This window comes from Sorghum bicolor, chromosome 5 (assembly GCF_000003195.3).
Source record: "Sorghum bicolor cultivar BTx623 chromosome 5, Sorghum_bicolor_NCBIv3, whole genome shotgun sequence".
NCBI lineage: Eukaryota > Viridiplantae > Streptophyta > Magnoliopsida > Poales > Poaceae > Sorghum > Sorghum bicolor.
In genome coordinates, this window is record NC_012874.2 from 60,883,202 (window position 1) to 60,908,749 (window position 25,548).

Below are 25,548 nucleotides of genomic sequence, written 5' to 3' on the forward strand. Positions count from 1 at the left end.
AGCTCTTGTTTGATGTAAAAGTGATAGAGGATAATGGTTGTCTATATTCAATGAACAGTAATATATATATATATATATATATATATATATATATATATATATATATATATATATATATATATATAAAAGAGGTAGTTATTGTGTCAGTGACACAAAGAACGATGCCTTGGCGCCCACGGGCCTAAAACGATGTCGCGACGGTTCGGTCATTAGCACGTGTCTAATGACAGAAATATACCAATTGACCATTTAATTAATTATTCTAATTAATCCTAACACTCCCCCTTGATCAGTTAATCTTCTTGTGGGCACCGTTTCTTGTTCATCAGTAAATGTCTTGAAGCTTTGGAAAAACCCTGTGCGAAAAATCCAAAGTATATGGATATACCAGGTAAAACTCCCTAAAACCTAGGGAAAAATAAGGAGAAACACCATGATATATATAAAATCAATGTTAATAGACCCTTTAGGTGGCCTAAAGACTTAGTCTAAAACAATTTGATCAGAGATCAAAATGTCAAATATTATCCTTGAAAAACCTCAATGAGGAAAAATAGATAATATGACAATTACCTTGTGTTACTATTACCTCATTAAAAACTTTATGTGAGAAAGCTCTTTAATAGAGTAAAACTCATATAAAGGAAAAAGAGTATAATATAATGATGAAGTAGAATATCTTTTAGAGAGATTCTCCCCCTGATCTTTGCAAATCTTTAAGCTTTCTCATACCAATTCCATCAACACATTTCTTGAATGTGGAGTATGGTAGAGATTTTGTGAAAATATCTGCTAGATTATCACAAGATTTCGTTTGCAAGATCTCTATTTCTCCATTCTTTTGGAGCTCATGAGGGTAGAATAATTTAGGAATAATATGCTTAGTCATATTACTCTTAATATATCCTGACTCTATATGAGTAACACAAGCCGAATTATCTTCAAAGATAATCGTTGGTGTCTCAGCTATACCAATACCACATGATTGTGTTATGTGGTGAATTACTCTACGAAGCCATACGCATTCGCGTGATGCTTCATATAAAGCAATTATTTCAGAGTGATTGGTAGAGGTGGATGTTAATGTCTGCTTTGAAGACTTCCAAGATATTACTGTACCACCTTGTAAGAAAACAAAGCCCGTCTGGGATCTACCATGATGTGGATCTGATAGATAACCAGTGTCTGTATATCCTAACAAAATTGGATCTTGATTTCTGCTATAAAATAAACCAAGATCTTTTGTGCCATTAAGGTATCTAAATACCATTTTGACTCCTACCCAATGGCGTTTGGTAGGTGCAGCACTATGTCTTGCCAGCAAATTTACTGCAAATGCAATATCCGGCCGGGTATTGTTAGCAAGATACATTAGTGCTCCTATGGCACTGAGATATGGGAAATGTGGTCCCAATATCTCTTCATCCTCTTCCCGAGGTCTAAATGGATCCTTTTCCACATCTAAGGACCTTACTACCATTGGTGTTTTTGTTGGATATGACTTGTCCATATTGAATTTCTCCAATATCTTTTGGACATAGGTAGATTGGTATACGAATATACCAGAAGGTAAGTGCTCAAGTTGTAAACCCAAGCAAAATTTGGTTTGACCCAAATCTTTCATCTCAAACTCCGTCTTTAAATGATGACGTGCTTCATCAATATCGGATCCATTGCCGATAATATTGAGGTCATCAACATAAACTGATATAATACAGAATCCAGTTGATGACTTCTTAATGAAGACACAGGGATAGTCATCATTATTTGTGTATCCCTTTAGCTTAAGGAATTCACTTAACCGATTGTACCACATTCGGCCTGACTGCTTTAAGCCATATAATGACTTCTGCAACTTTACGCAATACATATTGCGATTTGCCTTAGGGTTCGGTATACTGATCCCATCTGGAACCTTCATGTATATATCCGAATCTAATGACCCATATAAATATGCGGTCACGACGTCCATCAACTGCATAGATAGACAATTTTGTACTACCAATGCTATTAAGTATCAGAATGTTATTCCGCTCATTACTGGAGAGTAAGTTTCGTTGAAATCAACGCCAGGTCTTTGCGTAAAACCTTGTGCCACTAGCCTTGCTTTATATCTCACCACTTCGTTGTTTTCATTCCTTTTGCAGACAAAAACCCATTTGTATCCCACAGGGAAGATACCAGGGGGTGTTAGCATTACAGCCGAAAACACTTCCCTTTTATAAAGCGAGGCAATCTCTGTTTGAATTGCTATCTTCCAATTATCCCAATCTGAGCGCTTTTTGCACTCTGCCATGGACTTGGGATCTGTATCAGTTTGGATGATATTTGCAATTTCTTCAGAGAAATAAATGTCGACAATTATGGACTTACGATTGTAAGATTCTCCAGTCTCAGCGAAATTTATAGAAATTTCGTCTACCTTTAAAGATTCATCATGATTTCCCAAGATGATGGATCGAGGGTTTTCAGCTGTTCCAGCCTCAGTGTTTATGCGCATAACTGAGCTAGTTGGTGGACAATATGTGTCCTTTAGGTGTCTTTGCTTGTCAATAATCAGATCTTGTTCCTTGGAAGTGCTTCTCCCCCTCTTTTTACCAAATTGGGGTTGAGTGGTTTTATTAGGTACCTCCACTCGTTCAGGCACATTCCTTGCAGGATGTAGAGATTTAGTGACACCTTTATGATCAACGAAAGCGCCTGGCAGATTATTTGCAATATTTTGCAAATCAATGATTTTTTGAACTTGTAGTTCAGCTTCTGTAGTACGTGGATTAGTAAATGAGATGCCTTTAGCATCCCAATCTATTTCCTGGCATTCCTTTTGGTACAATTCTCCCCCTAATGCCGAGAAATGATCCTCATTGAAAATACTATCAGCGAACCGGGTAGTAAATAGATCCCTTGTAAGAGGTTCTAAGTACTTAATAATTGACGGAGATGAGTATCCAATATAGATACCCAATTTCCTGTGTGGGCCCATTGATGTTCGTTGAGGTGGTGAGATGGGTACGTATACAGCGCACCCAAACTTACGCAAATGGGAAATACTCGGAGGATTCCCACGTACTAATTGCATTGGGGAGGTTTCGTGATATGCAGTTGGTCGTAGTTGGATTAGGTCTGCAGCGTGCAGGACTGCATGACCCCAACATGACGTAGGCAATTTGCAATTCATTAACAATGGTCGTGCAATGAGCTTGATTCTTTTAATCAACGATTCAGCCAAACCATTTTGTGTATGGACGTAGGGAACTAAATGCTGGACTTGAATTCCCAATGCCATGCAATAATCATTGAAAGCACGGGATGAGAATTCAGCAGCATTGTCCATTCGAATTGATTGAATCTGATGTTCAGGATAATGAGCTTTCAACTTAATAAGTTGAGCCATTATTTTGGCAAAAGCATGATTACGTTTCGATAAAAGACACACGTAAGACCATCTAGTGGATGCGTCTATTAAAACCATGAAATACCTGAACGGCCCCGATAATGGTTGAATCGGACCACAAATATCTCCTTGAATTCGTTCAAGGAATTTAAGTGGTCCAGCTCGTATTTTAAGATGTGATGGTCTTAAAATTAATTTCCCCGTAGCACAAGCAGTGCAGCAAAAATCTTTATTTTGGGGAAATCTTGCTTTTTCCATGTCATGACCAGTAGAATTGCTAATAATTTTCCTCATCATCCCTATTCCAGGATGCCCAAGTCGATCATGCCAGTTACGGAATGTATCGACATCTCGGAAAACTATTTTGTAGGCAATATGTTCTACAGGTTTTATGTATGTGAAATACAATCCATGTTGGAGTGAAGAAATCTTTTCGCAAATTCGTTTACCAAATGCCGTAAGTTTGGTAAAGAGAAGATATTCCTCTTTACTGTCTTCATGTGTTTCCACATGAAAACCATTCTTACGGATGTCTCTAAAACTTAGAAGGGTATGGGTTGATTCGGGATACAACAATGCATCCTCTATCGTAATCTGTGTACCCATTGGGAGAGTAATAGTGGCTCGTCCAGAACCAACTATTAACGCATCATGACCTGCAATAGTCAAGATGTTCCCTTCTCTTTTCTTAAGAGTTTGGAAATATTTAATTTCTCTAAGTATAGAGTTTGTGGCCCCTGAGTCCACAATACATAATTCTTCCTCCAGTGGATTGAGTTCATCAGACATCTATATGTATAGTAAAGAAAATAAATACTATAAATGAATCATACAAGTATATAATAATATATTGAATATCAAGTATGATATATTACAATATGAAAAACTTGATACAAACTTGATCTAACAAAACAAGTATGTACAATTCACAAGCACACAAGATATAAGATATGACTTAGACTAATTACAACACTATATATATAGGGATATATATATATCTATTATGATATCAAGTTTCAGACTATGAGATTATTCTAAATCTCCAAACATGTCTCCAGATTTGAAATCTATGAGCATGTTGTGTGTCGATGGCATTTTCTCTTCAATATTGAGAGATTTACTATGGGTTTGTTCCTTAGGGGCTATCTTGGAACAACCCACTTCCTTGTTAGCCTCAGTTGCAAGATTGAAGTGTGCTTCATATTTCTTATCTCGTGCAGGCTTAGCCTCTTTTAAGGACTTTTGGTACAAAGCAACTAAATGCTTTGGAGTACGGCAATTCTTGGCAAAATGCGAAAAATCTCCACATCTATGACACTTGTTGTCATTTTTGGGAGCTTTTGCATTGTCCTTGTTCTTCTTATTGTGATTAAACCTTTGCTTTTTGTTGAATTTGCGTTTACCAAATTTGTTCTTCGGAAACTTTCCTTTGAACTTATTCTTAGGCTTTTCCTGTACATTGTGAACCTCAGGTAGAGGCGCCGAACCAACAGTGCGCTTATGATGATTCTTTAAAAGAAGTTCATCATGTTTTTCTACCTGAGTTAATGTATGGATAAGCTGAGAATATGCTTGGTAATTATGAGCCCTGTATTGCTGTTGCAATACTCTATCAGATGGGAGCATGGTAGAGAGTGTTTTCTCTATCTTGTCTTTATCTGATGGCTCTTTTTTTGCAAAACTTCAACTTGGAGCAAATTTTATGAACAACATGGTTATAATCTGCCACATATTTGAAATCTTGGAGACGTAAGTGATTCTATTCATGATTGGCTTGTGGCCAAATGAGTTCTTTTTGTTGTTCATATCGCTCTTTTAGAGCGTTCCATAATTCACGAGGATTTTCTATCATAACATATTCAGATTTTATATCCTTATGAATATAAAACCGTAGTAAAGCCAAAGCTTGATAAATTTGCTTTTCTTGCAAGGCATCCCCATTCTGGGGGTCCTGTATCGTTGCCAAAAGACTACGAGATGCAAGTGCAATCTTGATATCAGAAGCCCATGTAGGATAATTCTCTCCGTGTAAAGAGAGTTCCTCAAATTCTCTAGTAGAAGTCATAATCCTACATGCACAACCATGGATTAATTAATTTACCGTATGGTAAATTAAAAACATGTTAGAGTTGTAATTCTGAATGCAATATATTTTTATGATTTATATCTTATCTTAGTGTTGGATTTGTTGTAATTAGTCACGAGATTGTGTAGACCATACAACCAAATCACCACTAATTTTGATAAACACAAGTGAGATAGTCTCTATGTCATAGACAAAGAGTAGATCTTAATAGTAGGCAATTTAGATTGCTGCTGAAGCATGGTCTCAAGGCAAGATAATTCATAAAGAATTAAATGCAACCTTTACTTAGGAGTCTACTACCTTGTGTATAATCAAAATAATATGATGATATAACAATCCAACACTTTTATTTTGGATACACAATGCAGGTAATCATCAAATTTCAAAGAAAAATGATGTAGACCTCTCAGTAATAGGTGATTAAATCACTGCTATGGCATGGTCTCTAGGCAGAATAATTCATGAAGAATTAAGCGCAGCCTTTGCCATAGTCTCTATTACCTTGTGTATATTTAACCGAAATAATCAAGATATGTATATTGAAATTTTAATCCTATGGTAATCTAGAAATAATTCTGATTATAAAGATGTCATAGTTAAATTGTAGCTAAGTTAAATAGCAATTTAACTTGTATGTGGTGCAAAATTTGTGGTTTGGGGCACCGACATACCCTATTTCTATTATAAAATTCTAAGTGTAACCTTATGTTAGTACAAAACAGGGGGGTTTGGGTGCACTAACAGATCACAAAAATAATTATCAAAGTCACCAATGTAATATAGTTATATGTGGTACAAATAGGGGGTTTTTAGAGTACCACATATACCAAAATATAATCAAATAACAAGCCATTGTAAATAAAATATTCAAACCACAATTATTTATTTACATTGGCCATGTCCAGCAGTATAGAGCAACAACAATCATACAAATATAGATGTTCTTGCAGGGATTAATCTAGCAAACCATATGCTAATTAACTTAAAACTACTGCTGTCAGAAATAAAATAAAAGAAAATGAAAAAGAAAAGGGAGCCAAGGCAGCCAGCCAGGCCAGCGGCCAAGCCAGCCGGCTAGGCGCGCGGCCCAGCCGAAGGCCAAGGGCACGGCTCAGCCGAAGGCCAGGCGCGGCCCAGCCAAGGCCAGCCAGCCCACCGTCGTGGCCTATTTAAGCTGGTGGTTAGGGTTGGAAACCCTAACCACCCAGCCCCCAACCGCCGCCGCCACCTGGTGCCCTGCCGCCGCCGCCGTTGCCTCTAACCGCCGCCGTCGAGCCCCAGTGTTGCCTAGGGCCTCCTCATTTCCCCTTGTCTCCTCACATGGCGCATCGGGGCCGAAACCCTTTCTCCGGCCATGGAGGCCGGCCGGCGAGGTGGACCCCGCGCGTCCCCGACGAGCTCCGGCCATGGAGGCCGGTGCTGCAAGCCGGGAGCGGCGGATCCACCCCCACCGACCCCACCCGTGCAGTTTAGCCCTCAACGGAGGAGACGAATCCCGGCCCGAGGTCGCCGCCGCGCGGGAGATTGTCGGCGCGCGTCTAGGCGGGGCGGGCGGCAGTGACTTCGGCGTAGGAACGGCCGGCCGGGAGAGGAGGAGGCGGAGGGAGGCCGATGTCCATATCATAGGCGAAGCCCGGTGGCCACGCGGTCATACCGGCGTGGCGAGGACGAACGCCTCCGTTCCATGGCTGTGCAGGCACGGTCGGCGAGAATGAAGGCGTCGGGGGCAACATCGATGTGGATGGTCTTGGCAGAGACGACAGCGGCGGCGAGGCAAGTGACGGGCCCCCAACCCTACGAACGAAGGTAGTCGTTCCATGGCGGGGGCAAACGCCAGTGGCGTACTGCAGCCGCGACGAACGCGGCACGGGGCGCGGCGTCGTCGGGCGGCCGCCAGCGTTTGGTCCAGCGCCGTGAAGACGGCGAGGAGTGATGCGGCATTCGGCGATGTCGCGAAGGGCACAACGGATGGCGCCCTGGAGGATGAAGCGGCGAACGCCTCCAGGGTGGTTGTTGCCGCGGGCGATGGCGGCTTCGACGGCGTCGGTGATGGCATCAACCTTGGCATTCATGGAGGGAACAGGTAGGGATGCCATGGCTACCTTTCCGGCGAAATTCCGGTGATCTTCTCTCTGGCCTACTTGCTATCGAGTGGACAGAGCACGTGACTGATAACGTGTTTGATGTAAAAGTGATAGATGATAATGATTGTCTGTATTCAATGAACAGTAATTTATATATATATATTATTGTGTCAGTGACACAAAGAACGATGCTTTGGCGCCCACGGGGCCTAAAACGATGTCACGACGGTTCGGTCATTAGCACGTGTCTAATGACAGAAATATACTAATTGATCATTTAATTAATTATTCTAATTAATCCTAACAGCTCTCGTGGAGAAAATTACTAGCTCCGTCTCAAATTATAAGTCATTTCATAAATTTTAGAGTGTCAAAGTTTTTTAACTTTTATTAAATTTATATAACAAAATAATAACATTTTTATATCAACTAAATACCATTAAATTCTTTGTTAGTTATATTTTTATAGTGTACCTATTTTATGACATAAATGTTTATATTACTTTTTATATTTTTAGTCAAATTTAAAAATGCTTTAACTCTCTAAAATTCTTAGAATTCTCTACTTCAATCCTATGTCATTCTCCGAAAGATTAGGCCAGCCACGTCACCCCAAAGTACTGTTTGCCGTAAAAAAAATACCGACCCCTCTTTCCTCGGCCTCTCCTTCCCCTCGACTCTTCCTCTCCTCTCTCTCTTCGTTCCCTCCTTCCTCCTCCCGACGCCAGCAGGGGCGACGGCAACGACGCCGACCAACAGCGGAGCGGCACGCCGCAGCCACCCTCCTCCTCCTCCTCCTCCTCCTCCTCTCTATCTCGCCTGACTTCCCAGTGTGGCGGCAGGAGCCGCGGCCAGCTCGTCCGGCTGGCCCGAGGCAGCGTACCGGCACCTCCACCGCTCCCTTCCCCACCCTCGTGTCCTCTCCCTTCCTCTCTCTCCCCGCGACCATGACTGTGTCTGGCCTGAGGAAACCCTAGGTGCCATGGGGGCCTCCGATCTGGTCGCAGCGAACCGACCAGGCCCTGCTGGTGGCCGCCGACGTGGTTGCGCGCCCTCCCTCGCCGGTGGAAACCAGAAGCTTCTCTCTTCCTCCGTCCTCTTCCCGATGTTGCCACCAGGGGCGACCAAGACGGCGATGGGCGCGAGGCGCGGCATGGCGGATGGCCACCCCCTCTCTCTCCCCCTCTGTTCCCCTCACGGGTGAGTCCGCACCGGCAGCCCCCTCCTCCTCCGTTCCCCTCGCAGGTGAGTCCCGACAATCTCTTCTCTTTCCCTCCCTCTCTCCCGATGCGGCAGGGGGCGGCGCGAGCAGCCCTCCAGCTGCATGCGCATAGGCGTGGCTGAGCCCCGTGGTGGCCAGCTCCGTATGTCAGCCGCGGCCGCATGGCCCCCCTCCTTCCCCTGCTCAGGCGGGTCAGCGGTGCAGCACAGCGTGGCGCCTGCGGGTACCGCTGGTGGGCGCAGGTGCGGCCTGCTCTCACCTGTCCACCGGTGTGGCTTCTTGTGGTCGGGTCCTCATCTCTTTGCCATGGCTCCTAATGATAAAGGCACCAGGTAGCCTTACTCTGAATCTGATTTAGCCTTTCCATATGTATATTCTCTGTGTATCATACATATTTGTTCTCAAGATATATTTACCTGATATATTGTAACTTCTAATTAAATTTGTCATGCTATATCGAGTTCTATTTTAATTCGCAGCCTTTCCATATGTATATTCTCTGTGTATCATACATATTTGTTTTCAAGATATATTTACCTGATATATTGTAACTTCTAATTAAATTTGTCATGCTATATCGAGTTCTATTTTAATTCGCAGACAGCTAGGAGATATCGAAGGTCGTTTGGTTTCCAAATTGGTGGCTGTGTTATATTGCCTATTTCACCGAATTGTCCTGTTTAGACCACCTCATTGTATAGTTCGTATTTGTGTTAACTAATTAGGTTTACTATATTGGGGTTCTTTTTTTGTTTGGATAATCTTGCACATTGTTGAGCTAATTACTGAACTCAACAGAAACATGTCCGAGAAGGAGTTCAAGATATGGTTACAGCTAAGTTACTCTTATTACGAACATGTTGTTTGCTTCTAATTGTTTACCATTATACTATGCTCGCAGATTAGTTTGGGTTCTAATTATGCATGCTCAGTTGCTTCATGTTGTCTCTGTTGTTTCTTGCCTTCTTGAAGAGACTCACTATCTCTAAGCAGATTTACATTACAACGGATTATGAGTCAGAACCCCTAAAAACAAATTTATTACTATGCTAGTTTCTCAATATCTACTGCCTTTGAGTGCTGAAAAAAATATCCTAGTTACATTGCAATGGATTATGAGTCAGAGCCCCTACAAAGAAATTTATTGCTATGCGGGTTTCTCACATATTTTATCTACTGCCTTTGAGTGCTGAAAAAATGTCCCGGTCCTACATTGCTGATTTTTTGATTTATATTAGGTATGCGAAGAATTACATGAACAATATTTGGAATTATGCAGAGGTGCATGTATAAGTATGCAGATTTGCATTTACAAAAATGAGTAGCTGTGCTTTTTGTTATTTGCATTATGCTAACTTTTTAGATAACAAATGAGCTTTTGTCGAAATATTTCTCAGGGCATATGGGTTCTTGGAGAGTGTGCTATCCAACATGATCTTCCTAGGATATTCTGAAGGAAATAGGTGAGTTTAGAACTTTGTTTTGGGCCTTAATCGCTTTTTAGTAGTGAGTACATGACTGTAGGTACCATCTTAATCCACATGAATAGTTGATACAGGATGCTTATTACCTTTTTCTATCTCATGTGCTAATGAAGTGCCTGATGCTTATTTAGTTCGTGATGATTTTTCGTTTCCTTGTCTTCAAACTATCATGGCTGAATGTTTTGAGCTTGATCTGCTACTTTTTCAAGAGAAATGTTAGAATTGTATACTATGGAGCAATATCGTTGTTGTTGATTGTTTACTGCCTTAGTTCATCCAGAGAACTATTAGTATTTTTCCTAAATTAGTTGCTGAGATAACTTCTTACACGAATGGTATTTGCTCCATGTTTAGAATAAGTTTTTGTTGTTCCTAAGAATATTCATGAGCTTAAATGTAACATTGTTTTTTTCTTCACTACCATTTGTGATGCCATTATTTTCAAAGCCCCCTGTGTTCAAACCTTGGCATACCTGAATGGTTGCTTTTTAATTAGTTACTGGGACCTGAATGATGCCAGTAGTCGATTTTAGATGGAAACTCTGCCTGTAGTGTGTGATGTGTGTATCTTTTTTTGTTCTTACATGATTTTTTATTGCTGTTCTGATCTGTCTACAATTGAGGTACAATGCATAGATGTATATGCACTTTCTATAGTCTACATTGCATCTGAATTTTATGTGCTCAAGTTGAATCAATAGAATTGCAGGATCGTTACATGAGTACGTACTTCCTAGTTTCTTATACGTGTTACAACTTATAAGAGCATAATTATTGTTTCTTGAATAGCTGGTGTGTTGTGCTAAGACATAGCTGGCCTCTTATGCTGCCAACTCTTCAAACTATTAATGAGTTTGCCATTGGTCCAATGGAAATTCCTGGATGCTCTAAAACAACTCTTATTTTTTGTCTCTTCGAGTTAGTCTATGTGCTTTATGTAAGATGGTTTTTACTATTATTGTTAATGGTATATTATGAGTGCTTAGGTTATATTGACTATGACAGTTCATTCCAGTTTAGTTAAAAATGTCAAATATATTTGCTACTATTGCTAGAGATGAAGCTTGCAGATAATATCTAGCTTACATCCTCGATTGTAAAATAGATATGGAGGAGTACTTATCGCAGCAAGACTATGTCACCCAAAGGAAATACTCTATTTTCCCTGCCTTCATTCAGATGCTACCTAAAATCAGTTGCAAATCATTATGGTTCTATGGCTTGACAGAATATGGCTATATTTTTACAATTTCACCACCTAATATTGTTTATTAAAAGTTTGTGCAACTTCAGACCTTTTAAATGGCCACTCAGTTTCTATATGTGCAAGTTATTACAAAAATATAGGCATCAGAGAGGTAATCAATTAATTTACATATTACTTGGAATTTATTGTATACCTGAAACAGCTGGTTATTAGTTTACATTTTTTTAGTCTTATGTCCTGAGGTTTAGGCAACCTGACAACTTCTAAATGCTCACTGCTTTTGATCTCATGGTGTGTGCCTTGTGGTGGTTCAGTCATGGTGCTGGCTAGCAGTGCCTATCTTTGAAATTGATTGGCAAACTGCAAGTGATGGTCAAGGAGTCTAAGTGCATCATGCAGCTGAAAGAAGGTACATATTTTATTTGTTTTCATATTAGGCGAGATACATAGTTACCAATTGCAGTTATGAGTTTCTCATTATATATTGCTTACAAATTTGTTGCTACAGGCAACTTTGGTCCATGTAGTCGCGCATTGACAACTCATTTTAAGTTCCAACAAAAACAAAAACTCTAAATCAACAAACATTTTTTTCCATATATATGAGTATTGGCCTATTACTTTGTTTTCGTTGAGGATCTTTTATCTTTCTTGTGTTGACCTTGATCAATTTACTAACATTACTGGAATCACTAGGTTTAGATTTCCCAGCCAAATCAAGGCTACCATCGATAGTTATTCTCTTCCAAATTGCCATGCCATATTTTTCTCTTTTGCGAATTTATCTATGCATTATTACACCAAAGTTGTAGTACTCTTCCCTTCTCCTGGTTTGGGTAATGCAAATTAGAGAACGCAGTGATGAGAGAGAGTTTGTTTACCTGTAGCACATTAGTAGAGTGCCTAACAGTATTAAGCAATTTAGAAATGCTAAAAAGTCTGCAAGGATTAGCTTCTGTATATGTACCCATTCTTTGATGGTGTGTCAGATATTTGATAACTTTTGTACAGCAGCTAAGATGGATCCTTTATTAGAATACAATATAATGAACAAATAGTAAATATATTTTTTCTTTCCGATCACCTGGTTTCCATGGCTCCATTTTCTTATGAACAAATAGTAAATACATTTTTTAAGATGAATGCTCTTTATCACTTCATGTCCCTTTAGCTAGCTCGTTGGTCACATGTAATTTTGAATGTTGATCCTCTTTCTTGATTTGTGCAATATAATTATTCCATGAATTGCCATGATTTTGTACCATCCACAACACCTGCTATTTCTTTGTTCGTGGTCAAAATTTATAGCATATATTCTACTGGTAAAAATGCATAGTCAGATATTTTTTAAATAGCTGACCTTATTATTATGAGTGATCTGATGGTGTGTGAGAGATTTTGTACCTTTTCCACGCTAGCTAAAATGGACTTATTTTTTGTTTAGTGGATTTACCCTAATAACGCCCAGAAATTTTTTACCGGTCCACCTCGGTGACATGTCATCTTCGGCTTTTCTTATTATTGGTCCACCTCTGCACAGGTAATTCGCTTGGCCGTGCTTTTTCCATGTTGTCTAAAAAACTCCGCCCACATGTCACTCCCCCATCGTTACTCCACCTTGCTGAACACCTCTTCCAATGTTCTCAGCATTTGCCATTTCCCGTTTCCCCTCTCTTCAGCCTATGACCAAAATTTTATATTTTTTGCTCAATGATATAATCTGATGCTCATCCGCTTGTGAGGTACTTAGCATGGCTGTCACTTATATTATGTGATTTTTAGGGTAAATCGTTTGTCAGCATGCCTTGAAGCTCCAAGTTGATTAACAAATGATGATTGCTATGCTTCTGAGTTCTCTAAAAATTCAGTTTTTATTCATAAAGATTCTTGCCTTCTTTATTGGTGAAGCATACTTTCGTTGTCATTGTTATTTCACAGAACTGTTGTCAGGAAGTGATAACTAAGAAGGATGATGTTGCCAAAGAGCTTCACGAGCTTATCACCCTATATGGTGTGAGTTTGCATTTACCCTAACAAGCCGTAGGCACTCGCCGGGCAGCCAGAGGGGTCATGTTGCCCCAATATTTCTTACTGCTCCACGCCGACATGTCACCTTCACGTTTTCTTATTAGTCCACCTTTGCTCAGCTCATCTGCTTGGCCGTGGTTTGTCCATGTTGCCAAAAAAATTCGTCCACATGCCGCTCCCCAATCGCCGCTCCGCCCCTTCTGAACGCCTCTTCCAATGTTCTGAGCATTTGCTATTTGCTATTTTCCCCCTCTTCAGCCTGTGATGAAAATTTCATATCTATTTCTCAATGATATGATCTGATGTTCAGCCTCTTGTGAGGTACTTGGCATGGCTGTTGCTTATATCATGTGATTTTAAAGGTTAAACCGGTTCACAGCATGCCTTGAAGCTCCAAGTAGATGAACAAATGATGATTGCTATGCTTCTAAGGCCTCTAAAAATCATGTCTTTGTTCAGAAAAAGATTTTTGCCATCTTCATTGCTGCAGCATACTTTTGTTGTCATTGTTAATTCACAGTCTTTTTTGAATTCCCTGGTAGTGTCATTAACTTTGTAATACCAATATTGCCTATTCATGATCTATCTCTGTATAGTATCTCATTTATCAACTTTGTGGACATCGGTTCCAATGTGATTTGGGGGCTCTTGTTGTAGTGGTAACTTTTTTAACCAAAAAAAATGCTCATCATGTCTGTTTAAGGTTGTGCGATGTTGTCGTTCAAAAGTTACATATTACATTTGTTACGTAAATAATAGTTTGTTGCCTACTTCAGATTTGTGATGTACGAACTGTAGCAAGATATGTTTCATCAGTCCAAACTTCACCCATGAAAGGCAACATTCAAGTGCCTTTTAATCTTAAATTGGAGCCTTCTTAGTAACCTAAGCTTGCTTAGTTCAATAGTCAGTGTACAGTGCCAGGCTGCCAGCTGTCGATTTCTTCCTGCTGCTCAATATCTTCATAGGGTGAGTACTCTCCTTTCTTCCATATCACCAAACTATGTTTTGTTTTTTCAACATGTGCCCCATTCCTGTTGATTTCAGCACTTTGTTTATATAGATTCACGATTTTGGATGGACCATATGGTGTTGCTGCTTGTTGGCACCCTGCTCGGATATCTTGCATGGCATCGCCCATATTGGTCATGCGTCAATCTATTTTCTTCAACAACAAGGTGATGTTTTCTAGACCTAGAGCACAAAAACAAGATAAATTCGGTTGACCTTATGAATTTCTCTATCATGTGTGTTACCACTCTTACAAACCAGTTACCTACAGGTTAATACTATGTGTGCGTTTTTTTGGCTTTTTTTGCACATAGAATTTTCTACAACACTACACTATTTTGTCCTTACACCTAAAAAATGGCACCAGCCCTAACATTATCTCTAAAAAGTGAATACATATGCGGGTGTCCATGTAAAGAGCAAATTCTCAGTTCAAGCTGCTTCGTTTGATATCCTTGCTCTCTGTTCCTTCTCTCTCTTTATGGCTCATGTGTTGTTAACAAATTCAGGTATTTGTAATGTTAATCATACCAATATGCATGTGCAGTACTTCGACACTAAGAATGTTAGTTCCTATTGTTACAACTGCTTTTCATTTTATTTTAAATAGTTCTCGGTGTTTTAATATAGACATACAAAAACCAAGCAAATGAGCCTATTACTCTGAACTCAAAAAGAAATAACAATTATTCATACAATTACATTTCGTCAGCATTTTTTCCTCTGTTAACAGACATCGAGCGATTGTCACCGGTACACAACTCAAGCGAACATGAATGTGAATGTGAATTCAACCGCAGCATGAATTACTGATCATCGTCGCGTCCAACCTGAAGACCAGCAAAAATCCAACCTGAAGACCAGCAAAAAATAACCATCCTTACAAGCATGTCTGCCGCTCTCATGTACTATAGTAGTTCGACACTGCCAAAACCTATTGTAATATCGGGTCTGCGCCCTACTAATCTTGCACAATGTACCTATCAACTACTCACGATTATTACTGAAGTTTGTGATAATATGTATATATATACAACCAGCTCTCTTTTCCTGCGTTATTTACTAAAAGCTACATTGCTTTACCGCGGCACAGGGTGCGTGCTGTCCACTAGTAACTTATAATTTGAAATGGAGGAGGTGAAATCGTAGGAAGGGAAAAAAAAGAGAAAAAGACGAGATTGAGGAATCCATTAAGGTCTTGTTTACCTCTACCCAAAATTTTTCAAGATTTTTCTTCATATCGAATCTTTAGACGTATGCATGAAGTATTAAATATAGATGAAAATAAAAACTAATTACACAGTTTAGTCGGAATTGACGAGACGAATCTTTTGAGTCTAGTTAGTCTATAATTTGACAATAGTTACTACAAATAAACGAAAGTGCTACAGTGTCGTGAAATGTTTTGCTTCGGCACTAAACAAGGCCTATTTGACCTGTGTCCGTGTCACGCTTTTCCACCAAGCATACTACAGTACGTTGCGCCCGCTCAGTACTTCACGGCCCACGGGCAACAAGTTCGATGGGCCCCAGTGCACGTGTCGCGTTCCCATTGACAGCGTAAATCCGGGTTCATTGTGATAGGCCTTGTTTAGGCCCCGTTTAGTTTCCCACCCAAAATTTTTTCATCCATCCCATCGAATCTTTGGACACATACATGGAACATTAAATGTATATAAAAAAAATAAACTAATTACACAGTTTAGTTGAAAATCGCGAGACGAATCTTTTAAGCCTAGTTACTCCATGATTAGTCTTAAGTGCTACAGTAACCCACATGTGCTAATAACAGATTAGTTATGCTTAATAGATTTGTCTTACAGTTTTCTAACGAGCTATGTAATTTGTTTTTTATTAGTTTCTAAAAACTCCTCCCGACAACCTTCCGACACATCCGATGTGACACAAAAAAAAATTTGGTCTCCAATCTAAACAGGGCCTTAGTTCACCCCGAAAACCAAAAAGTTTTCAAGATTCCTCGTCACATTGAATCTTGTGGCACATGCATTAAACATTAAATATAGACGAAAACAAAAACTAATTACACAATTGAACTGTAAATCACGAGACGAATCTTTTGATCCTAGTTAGTCCATGATTGGATAATATTTGTCACAAACAAACGAAAGTGCTACAGTACCGAAAACTTTTCACTTTTCGGAACTAAACAAGGCCATAGTCTTTTTTTTTGGCGATCGTGGAGATTTCATTCATCAAAAGGGAGGATTACGGTCTAAGGCCAAGAGACCAGAAATGGCAATAGACCACCACCAGACTCAAGTTTTGTTTGTGACCTGTTTTGCTAACATATGTGCTAAACTAGGATCGTGTTTTTCAGCTTGTCAAAGTCAAACTCTTGAAAAAATTACAAGAGCGAAAGGCAAAGGAAAAAATTAAACTCTTGAAACAAGGTACTCAACTCCCTAATCTCCATCAGAACTGACATCATGTTTTTCAGCTTGTCAAAGTCGCAGCAGTTCTTGGCAGTCCGATTCTAGACAAACTCTGGTCTGTTTCGTTCCCTTCTCATCCCAACCAGACCAGCTCTAGGGAGCCATGCAGCCTTTGGCTTAGCCGAATGCATACAGGAAGCCTAGTTTGGTTGTATGCATATGTGGAGCCAGGCTCTGATTAGATGCTGTTTGGTTGCCTGTACGAAGGTAAGCTGTATGAGATAAAAATATTATAATATTATGATTATAATTTTTATTTGTGTATAAATACACTCTTACAGGTCTTATTTTATCTAATTATATCTTAATCAACTTTAAAGTACACTAATATCACTTGATATTTACTAATCATGCACTAATACACCATTAGCCACGTAAACGGTTGCATCTGCCCAGCCTGGCTGGCCAGGAACGGCCGATTCGGATGTTCCTCCTCAGTCTGGCTGTGGGCTCTTTTTTGCATGCCAGTCTGACCCAAAGCTGCATACAGGCAATAAAATAGAACCACGCTATATCGCGAGATATATGTATGGTATGGTCTCATGAGGGCAACCAAACAAGCCTTTATTGATTCGTTGTGATAGTCACAGCCCATGTTAGCACTGTGCCACCGCCCTTAGACAGTTAATGCATCCGTTTCATGTATGATGATGTATCTGACTTTAAGGTCTTGTTTAGTTCCGAAAAAAATTTAGATTTTGATACTTTAGCATTTTTATTTTTATTTGACAAATATCATTCAATTATAGACTAACTAGGCTCAAAAGATTCATCTCGTGATTTACAAACAAACTATGCAATTAGTTTTTTTTCATCTATATTTAATACTCTATGCATATATCACAAGATTCAATGTGATAGAGAATCTTGAAAATTTTTTTATTTTTGGGGTAAACTAAACAAGACCTAACATGACGAAAGTCTATAGCCAAAAATAGCCTGTTAACGTGAGTTCATAATACTCTGTTTCTTTGCATATTCGACAATGGACGGAGTACATGGTAAATTTGAGTCACTTGGAAGCAATTATTTGGCTTCGTCATGGCGCCGAAGCTGCACTATGGTTTGTAAGTCCTTCCAACAATTCTGGAGAGTCAAAGTATTTTTATGTTTGACCAAAATTATAGAGAAAAATACTAAGATTTGTAACGTAAAGTGAGTATACTATGAAAATATAATTAAGAAAGAATCTAATGATACTTAGTTAGTACTATAATAATTATTATTTTATAATATAAAATTGGTCAAACTTAGAAAAGTTTGACTCTCCAAGATTTTTGGAATGACTTACAATTTGGGATGGAGGAAGTAGCTCCAAGTATAAGCGCTTTGCTGAAACCACCTTACACGTGTCTCACATAAGGGTATATGTTAGTTCCACAAAAAGACCTTGATTTCCAGCAGCACTTTTATTGTTTTATAGACATTTATTAATATTAGCAATATCCTTAAAAATCATAGTCACGTAGTGAGATTTATTAACCGGCAAATGTCTATTTGGACGATGTAAGATGTAACAAAATTTAGTTAAACTCGAGATACTTTGACTCTCCAAACAAATAATGTTAATCCCATCGACCATATTGTCATACAATCACCAAAACACTTAATGACACTTTGTAGGGTGTCGTTTTCCTTACAATGAGAATGTATACTGCAAGTATGCAACTTGGGTTGTTCTAGTTGCTAATTACTTTGTGGTCAAATATGGATCACAAACTAGATTTTAGGTTGATACTTATCTAGGAAATAAACCCCTAAAACTAGGTTTCCTGAGTTGTTTAGTATTGTTAGAAGGAAACAAGATACAATTGCTATAGTCATGAGTTTGCCTAATTTAAATATCTCTTTTAGAAGAAATTTAGTTGGTGCGAACTTGAGAAACTGGAATCGAATCGTAGCCTCCTTACAGCAAGTTAACTTACTATACGATAGAGATATGTTTGTTTGGGGTTTACAGGCCTCTAGGGTTTACACAGTCAAGTCAATATATGTTGCTTGATTAATAATGGTGTTAGGATGTCACAAGATATTTAGCAAACGAAACTGCCAATGGAAATAAAAATTTTCATGTGGTATTTAAAAAGAGGGGTTCCGTTAACCAAAGATAATTTGGCTAAGAGAAACTGGTTTGGAGACAAAAAAAATGCTCCTTTTATCATGTACCAGAGACAATTAACCATCTCTTTTTTAGTTGTTCTAATGCAAAATTTTTGTGCCACGCTATTCATATGCTTTTTGGGCTAAAACCGCCAATTAATATGGATGAATTTTTAATTCTTGGACTAAACTAGGAACCAAAAAGTATAATGTATTTATTAATGACAACATCCACACTATTATGGGCGATCTGGTTAACAAGAAATGACATTGTTTTTGACAAATGCAAACCCAAAAACTTTCTTGCAGGTACTATTCAGGGGAACCCACTGGCTACGTAAATGGGCGCAACTACAGCGGCATGAAGATCGAAAGAGTCTTTTAATCTCGGTAGCCACTCATTTTGAGACATCAGCCTTAGATTTCTTTGGTTCTAATGGATGGCTGCATCAAAGACTTGTTGGTTTCGCTTAGACAGGAACATTTTTCTGTTACCTAGCGTGTGTGTTTTTGTGCTTTAGCTGAACTTTTTTAGTGGTGTTTGGAGATTTGTAATAATTGGCCTGACTCTATCTTCAGATAGATGAAGCCGGATTTTATATCCATTATTAAAAAAAATTGTTATATCGGAGCATATTCTAGGACCGGTACGACAGAACAGACCTTGAGTCACTTCAAGTGCTAATTTGTAGTTGTAGCTTATATTAGACGATTGATTCATGAGGAAAACCTTCATCCTTTGCTTAGAAGAACTATGTACGGATCAAACAATTGACATGGCATGGTATACTCAACCTAGAAACACCAGACATGTGTACTCTCTCCCTCCAAAAAACAGATGAAGTTATGGTTGTAAGGTTAATCAAATATTCTTAAGTTTAATCAAGTTTATAGAAAAATATCGTCAACGTTTATATCTCTGAATAGATTTTATACGCAAATATTTTCACAATTCATCTAATTATTCGGTGTCACAAATGTCAATGTCTTTTTTTTTACATATGGTCAAATTTAAAGATTAACCTTCTCGGAAAATGAGAATTATATATTTTTAAGTATCATTTTTTGGATCCTTTGACTATGCCAAAGATTATTAGAATTGCGCGTAAGTTCACGAGCTGGTCATGTGAGTAAAATGCCTAGTAGTAATTTCAGGTAGTATATGTACCTGCTCTGCTCGTTGTCGTCGCTTCGCCTCGGTCTCACGCCAGGCGACGACCAACAGTCCAAGAACCCACACGAGTCGGCGAGTAGTCCCCCGGCGATCCTACTATTGCCCCCCCCCCGGTCCCGGTGTGGGATCTCGTCGTCGTCGTCCTCCTCGTGCAGCAGTGAGCAGCGGCCCATGTCTGGCACGTGGCATGGCAAGGGATCGTCAGAGCCCATATCACCAATGCAACTGTCGCTGCTGTTGCTCAAATAACAACGCAATTGCCTCGGGATCGGGAAGATTTCCGATGCGGATGCGGGTGAGGATGGGATGGGGACGGACCGCCGCCGACGCAGCGCAACAGCCACACCGACGCGACGCCGACACTGACCCGCGGCAAGCGCTCTCGAATCTCAAAGTCATCGTTCTAAAAAGTTTTTTTGGATTACTTTCGTTTTTAGGAACTTTTTGAATTTTGATAAATTCAGTTCACCTGTAATTCGACGAATCTTTTCAACATAGTCCATAATTGAATAATAAGGTCTTGTTTAGTTCCAAAAAGTTTTTGGTTTTCGAGACTGTAGCACTTTCGTTTTTATTTGACAAACATTGTCCAATCATGGAGTAACTAGGTTTAAAAGATTTATCTCGCGATTTACAGGTAAACTGTGCAATTAGCTTTTATTTTTGTCTATATTTAGTTCTCCATGCATGTGCCGCAAGATTCGATGTGAAGAGAAATCTTAAAAAGTTTTTGATTTTTGAGGTGAACTAAACAAGACTTAATTATCAAATACAAATGAAAGTGCTACGGTACCCGAAATGTAAAATTTTTACCAACTCAACAAGGTCTAAACTCGCGATAAACAAGATTGAGAAATCTTAAAAAGTTTTTGATTTTTGAGGTGAACTAAACAAGACTTAATTATCAAATACAAATGAAAGTGCTACGGTACCCGAAACGTAAAATTTTTACCAACTCAACAAGGTCTAAACTCGCGATAAACAAGACGTAGCCTTGACCACGTCCGTCCGGAACATGGGATTTCTTTCACTCAAGTTCTATGGTCGTTTCCTCAGAATTCCTGCCGAATCAAACGGTTCCATTTTTAGCAATGTCAGTACTAGGCCTTGTTTAGTTCACCCCGAAAACCAAAAAGTTTTTAAGATTCTTTATGATATCGAATCTTGTGGCATATGCATAAAGCATTAAATGTAGATGAAAACAAAAAATAATTACATAGTTTGTCTGTAAATCAGGAGACCAATCTTTTGACCTTAGTTAGTCCATGATTAGATAATATTTGCCACAAACAAACGAAAGTGTTAGAGCATCTCCAAGGGTTTTGCATTTGAGGTTTGCATTTGAGTAATTTGCCAAAAAGCTTCAAAAGGGATATCCAGCGATTTTGCATTTGGAGTTTGTAATTTGGGCAACTTGGCAAATGAGGGAGCAAACTTGGCAAAAATGCCAAGTTGTAGACAGCTTTGCAAACTTGATCACGCGTGCAAAGTCACGCGCAAGGAAAGCGCGCGCGCCTGGAGACCTCCTATTTTTATCCTTTGCCAAGTCCAAATGCCAATTCCCTTGGAGATGGCCTATTTTTATCCTTTGCATTTTGTTATGGGAGTTTGCAAACAACAACAAATGCCAAGTTAATTTGCCAAAGCCTTTGGAGATGCTCAAAAAGTTTTAGCATCTAAACAAGGCCTTAGTTGGTGAAAAATTTTAGCTACAGTAGCACTTTTATTTCTATTTCATAATTATTGTCCAATTATAAACTAATTAATCTTAAAAAATTCATCTCATAAATTACAAATGTGTAATTAGTTATTTTTTAATATATATTTAATACTTTATATATGTGTCTAAATATTTGATTTGAGGTGACAAAAAATCTTAAAAGAATTTAGTAAACTTTTAGGAACTAAACAGGGCCCTACTCTAACACGACAACACAGTGATTTCAGTCTTTGGACGAAATCCACGCGTTACAAAAAGAGGCCCAAATCTGCCCACTCTCATCATAACAGGCCCAAATCCCTGACGGTACGAGTATGATGACACCCAAATCCAAGATTTACAGCACACACTGATGACTGACACAATCTGCATCCATAGCTTGTCTCATTTATAGCCGTATAGACCACCGTCCACGGACGACGGTGCCGGTGCCACCCTCATCAGTGCGCGGCGGGGTAGTCGAACGGCAGCGGCGCGACGCTGTCGCTGAGCGGCGCGGCGTGTCGGAACCCGTACGCGCGGAGCACCTGGTCGTCCGCGAACGCCAGCGCGCGGCGGATCCCCTCGGCGCACCGCTTCCGCGTGTACATCCGGTTGGGCGCGCCGCCGCAGGGCTGGCAACCCGTGAAGTGCGTCACGAAGGGGCGCCGCCACCCCTTCTGCCCGCCGCCGTCGGGCCCAGGGACGCCGCCGCCACTCCCGTCGCGCCGCCTCACCGCCTCGCGCCGCGCCGCCGCGTACAGGAGGTGCTCGCGCTCCGCGTGGCGGCGTCGGAGCCCGCGCCCGACCCCGCCGCGCTCCACGGCCTCGTACCGCGCCGCCACGCCGTCGAGGCGGTCCACGATCTCCGCCCAGTACCCCTGGAAGTAGTAGCCGGACTCGAGGAACGTGGCGTTGGACCACCGCGCCCGCTCCGGGTGCCGCGACAGCAGGTACACGAGCGCCGACTGGTCGTCCGACTCGTCGTTGGGCTTCCCCTCCAGCTCCTCCCGCAGCGTCTTCCCCCACCGCGCGTACTCCGGCGACGCGGGCCCCATCCGCGCCCACGCGTCCATCAGGTCCAGCGACCACTGGCAGTTGCGGATGAGAAACACGCCGGCGTTCAGCCCCACCCATGACCGCTCCTCGTACACCTCCCGCTCCCACCCGTACACCACCAGGTTGTGGCCGCCGTAGCGGTGCAGCGGGAGGGAGAAGTCCATGTCGGTGAAGACGGCGTCGGCGTCGACCCACCACACCCACTCGGCGTCCGGGTGCGCCAGCATGGCGGCGCGTACGGCCGGGATCTTGGCCCAGTACGCCACCATGGACGGCTCCAGCAGCGCCGTGTTGTAGAGCAGCTCGATCCCGTGGAGCCGGCAGTAGTCCAGCTTGTTCTTGAGGAACCGCAGCAGCGCGTGGTCGCCGCCGGGGCCCTTGCAGGGCTCCGGCTGCGACCCCGTCACCATCACCACCCGCCCCGCCACCCCCGCCGCCGCCGACGCGCCGTCCAGGCCCCGCGTCCGCAGCCACGCCGCGCGCTTCGCGTCCCAGTCCGTGATGTCGCGCCGCCGCCGCTGACCCACCGCCACGGCGTACGACAGCGACGGGTCGTCGTAGAACGTGCGCGGGCCCTTCCCGACGGCGGCCACGGAGGCGGACGGCGAGGATGAAGCGGCGTCGGCGTTGGCTGACGATGACGGCACGGGCAGGGAGACGATGTTGGGCACGGGCGGCGGCGCGAGGACGGAGGCCGAGGAGAGGAGCACGAGCGCGGCCACCACGGCGCCCGCCGCGAACGCCAGCCCCTCCCGGACCCGCCCCGCCGGGAGCACCAGGTGGCCGCCGTGCGGCCTCGGCGCACCGCCGCCGCCCTTGACGCAGAACGGCACGGACTCGGACGCGGCCATGGCGCAGGCTCGCTCGCCTCGGTCGCGTGTGGGTGTTGTGGAACGGAAGTGGGAAGTGTGCGGCACAAGGCTAAAGCTCGCTCGGGTTTCGAGGCGGGGGGAAAGGGAGGCAAAGGCAAGTGGCGCGGGCGGGCGGGGGGGGGGTGGCTTTTCTTGACGGGAGCAGCGCGGCGCAAGAGGAGAGCGAAACGGGGGCGCGGCTGCAGCGGCCGAGGAAGCGGTGGTGGTTCCCTTCCTGCTTGCTGGATAAAAGCGCGGGCGGGCGGGCCGCGGCCTGCGGATGGATCGGTCAAGCTGTTGAAGCAGGCCCTTTTTTTTTGTTAAAAAAAAATGCGCTGTTGAAGCAGGCAGGCAGGCAGGCAGGCAGGCGGCCGGGCGCTGTGGCAATGTGTCCTGTCGTGAGTCAGGCAGTGAGCGGACGACGCCGTGTGAGCTCGTGACGGTGCGGGGCGACTGGGGGCACCGGATCCGGATCGGACCTGTTGTTTTTTTCTTCTTTCCCTTAGCGCGAGGTCCGGGCATGGGCACGGCACGACGGCCACGTTCGCCCTTTGCCGTACGCTGACCACAGAGATATCTACAGGACCTTCTTGTGCATGACGCAATGTACGTAGGAGATACAGATACCAGCGGTACGTACTGCTAGATATCGTATGAGATAGAAACTTCTTGCTGGTTTAGATATGATGGTATTATTATTGAGCCGTTCACGTACTATTGAATATTATTAGCGGTATTTGTATCTCTAAATAAGTTGATTATAAAAATAGATTACGATCTAGCTAATCTATACCTACTACTAAATTGTGAAAATTTCAGTCTGTCAAAAAAAATCTTCTGCCTTCGGAGTCTGCTTTGTTAGTCTGTCCGTCAGCTAATTTTCTTTTTGTATCCGCCACGACTCCGGTCCGTATGAAAATCCATATAGAACACAGATAATACAGGCAGAGCGGGTAAAGCTGCGGTAAATTTCCGCCACTTTTTTGGTATGGATTTTTTTGGTCTGGCTACTTATATCAATGGTGAAGATCGGATAAAAAATTGCATCCGACCCAACATAGACAAGAAAGAAACTTCTCTCCCAAATCAGACTCGAAATCACATCCAACCAATCAAATCCAAGTCTAAATCCAAATCAAATCAAAGGAAATAAAACATCTAACCAAATCGAATCAACCATGGACAACTAGACGGAATTGGCAAAATCTATCCCTAATATATATTTGTTAAAATTTCAAGTCTGCCACAAATTTCTGTCAGTCAGTAATACATTGGCCTCTCCCTACTTCGTAACAATCTCCACTCCAAAATCAAAGTAGAATAGCCATTGCAAAAAAAGGAAGGAAAATAAATTGCATCCAAATCCAACACATCACAGACGTCCGTAGATGGACATATTAACAAAGCGATCCAAACATCCACAAAATTCACAAAGACCACATCTGCCTTCAATTCAGTGTTGTAGCTGTATTGGAGAAGAAGTGCAGATCTGAAGAAGAGAACTCGAGCAGACCTGCCACCGCCGCCGTGCTGCAGTAGAACGTCGTGGGCGCCGCTGCCACCATGCTGCAGCAGATCGGTGGCTGCTCGTGCTACAGGACTGCAGGTCTGCAGCAGAACCGTCGCCATCGCGTGGGGGCTCCGAGGACCGCGTCGCTGTTAACCGCTGCCGTCGCTTGGTGCCGCTTGGGGCCTC

The 25,548-nt window shown here is 41.9% G+C and overlaps 1 protein-coding gene and 1 long non-coding RNA gene across 17 annotated transcripts; one reads left to right on the forward strand and one right to left on the reverse strand.

Annotated features, from left to right (window-relative positions):
* On the forward strand, positions 8,216–15,574 carry LOC110435570. Of its 16 annotated transcripts, none has more exons than XR_002453323.1 (5): positions 8,216–11,886; positions 12,922–13,017; positions 13,416–14,474; positions 14,569–14,683; positions 15,250–15,574. It is a non-coding gene; the product is annotated as an uncharacterized LOC110435570 (long non-coding RNA). The 16 variants fall into 16 exon arrangements; XR_002453319.1 differs by having other exon boundaries at positions 8,216–10,249; positions 11,792–11,886; positions 12,922–14,474; XR_002453320.1 differs by having other exon boundaries at positions 8,216–10,079; positions 10,184–10,249; positions 11,792–14,474.
* LOC8066054 (probable glycosyltransferase 6) lies at positions 22,118–23,977 on the reverse strand. Its single transcript, XM_021461169.1, has one exon. It carries the CDS (start codon positions 23,850–23,852, stop codon positions 22,404–22,406), a length of 1,449 nt encoding a protein of 482 aa, XP_021316844.1. The 5' UTR covers positions 23,853–23,977; the 3' UTR covers positions 22,118–22,403.

Coding starts and splice junctions, on each gene's coding strand:
- LOC8066054 (XM_021461169.1), bottom strand. CDS start 23,852: ATGGCCGCGTCCGAGTCCGTGCCGTTCTGCGTCAAGGGCGGCGGCGGT.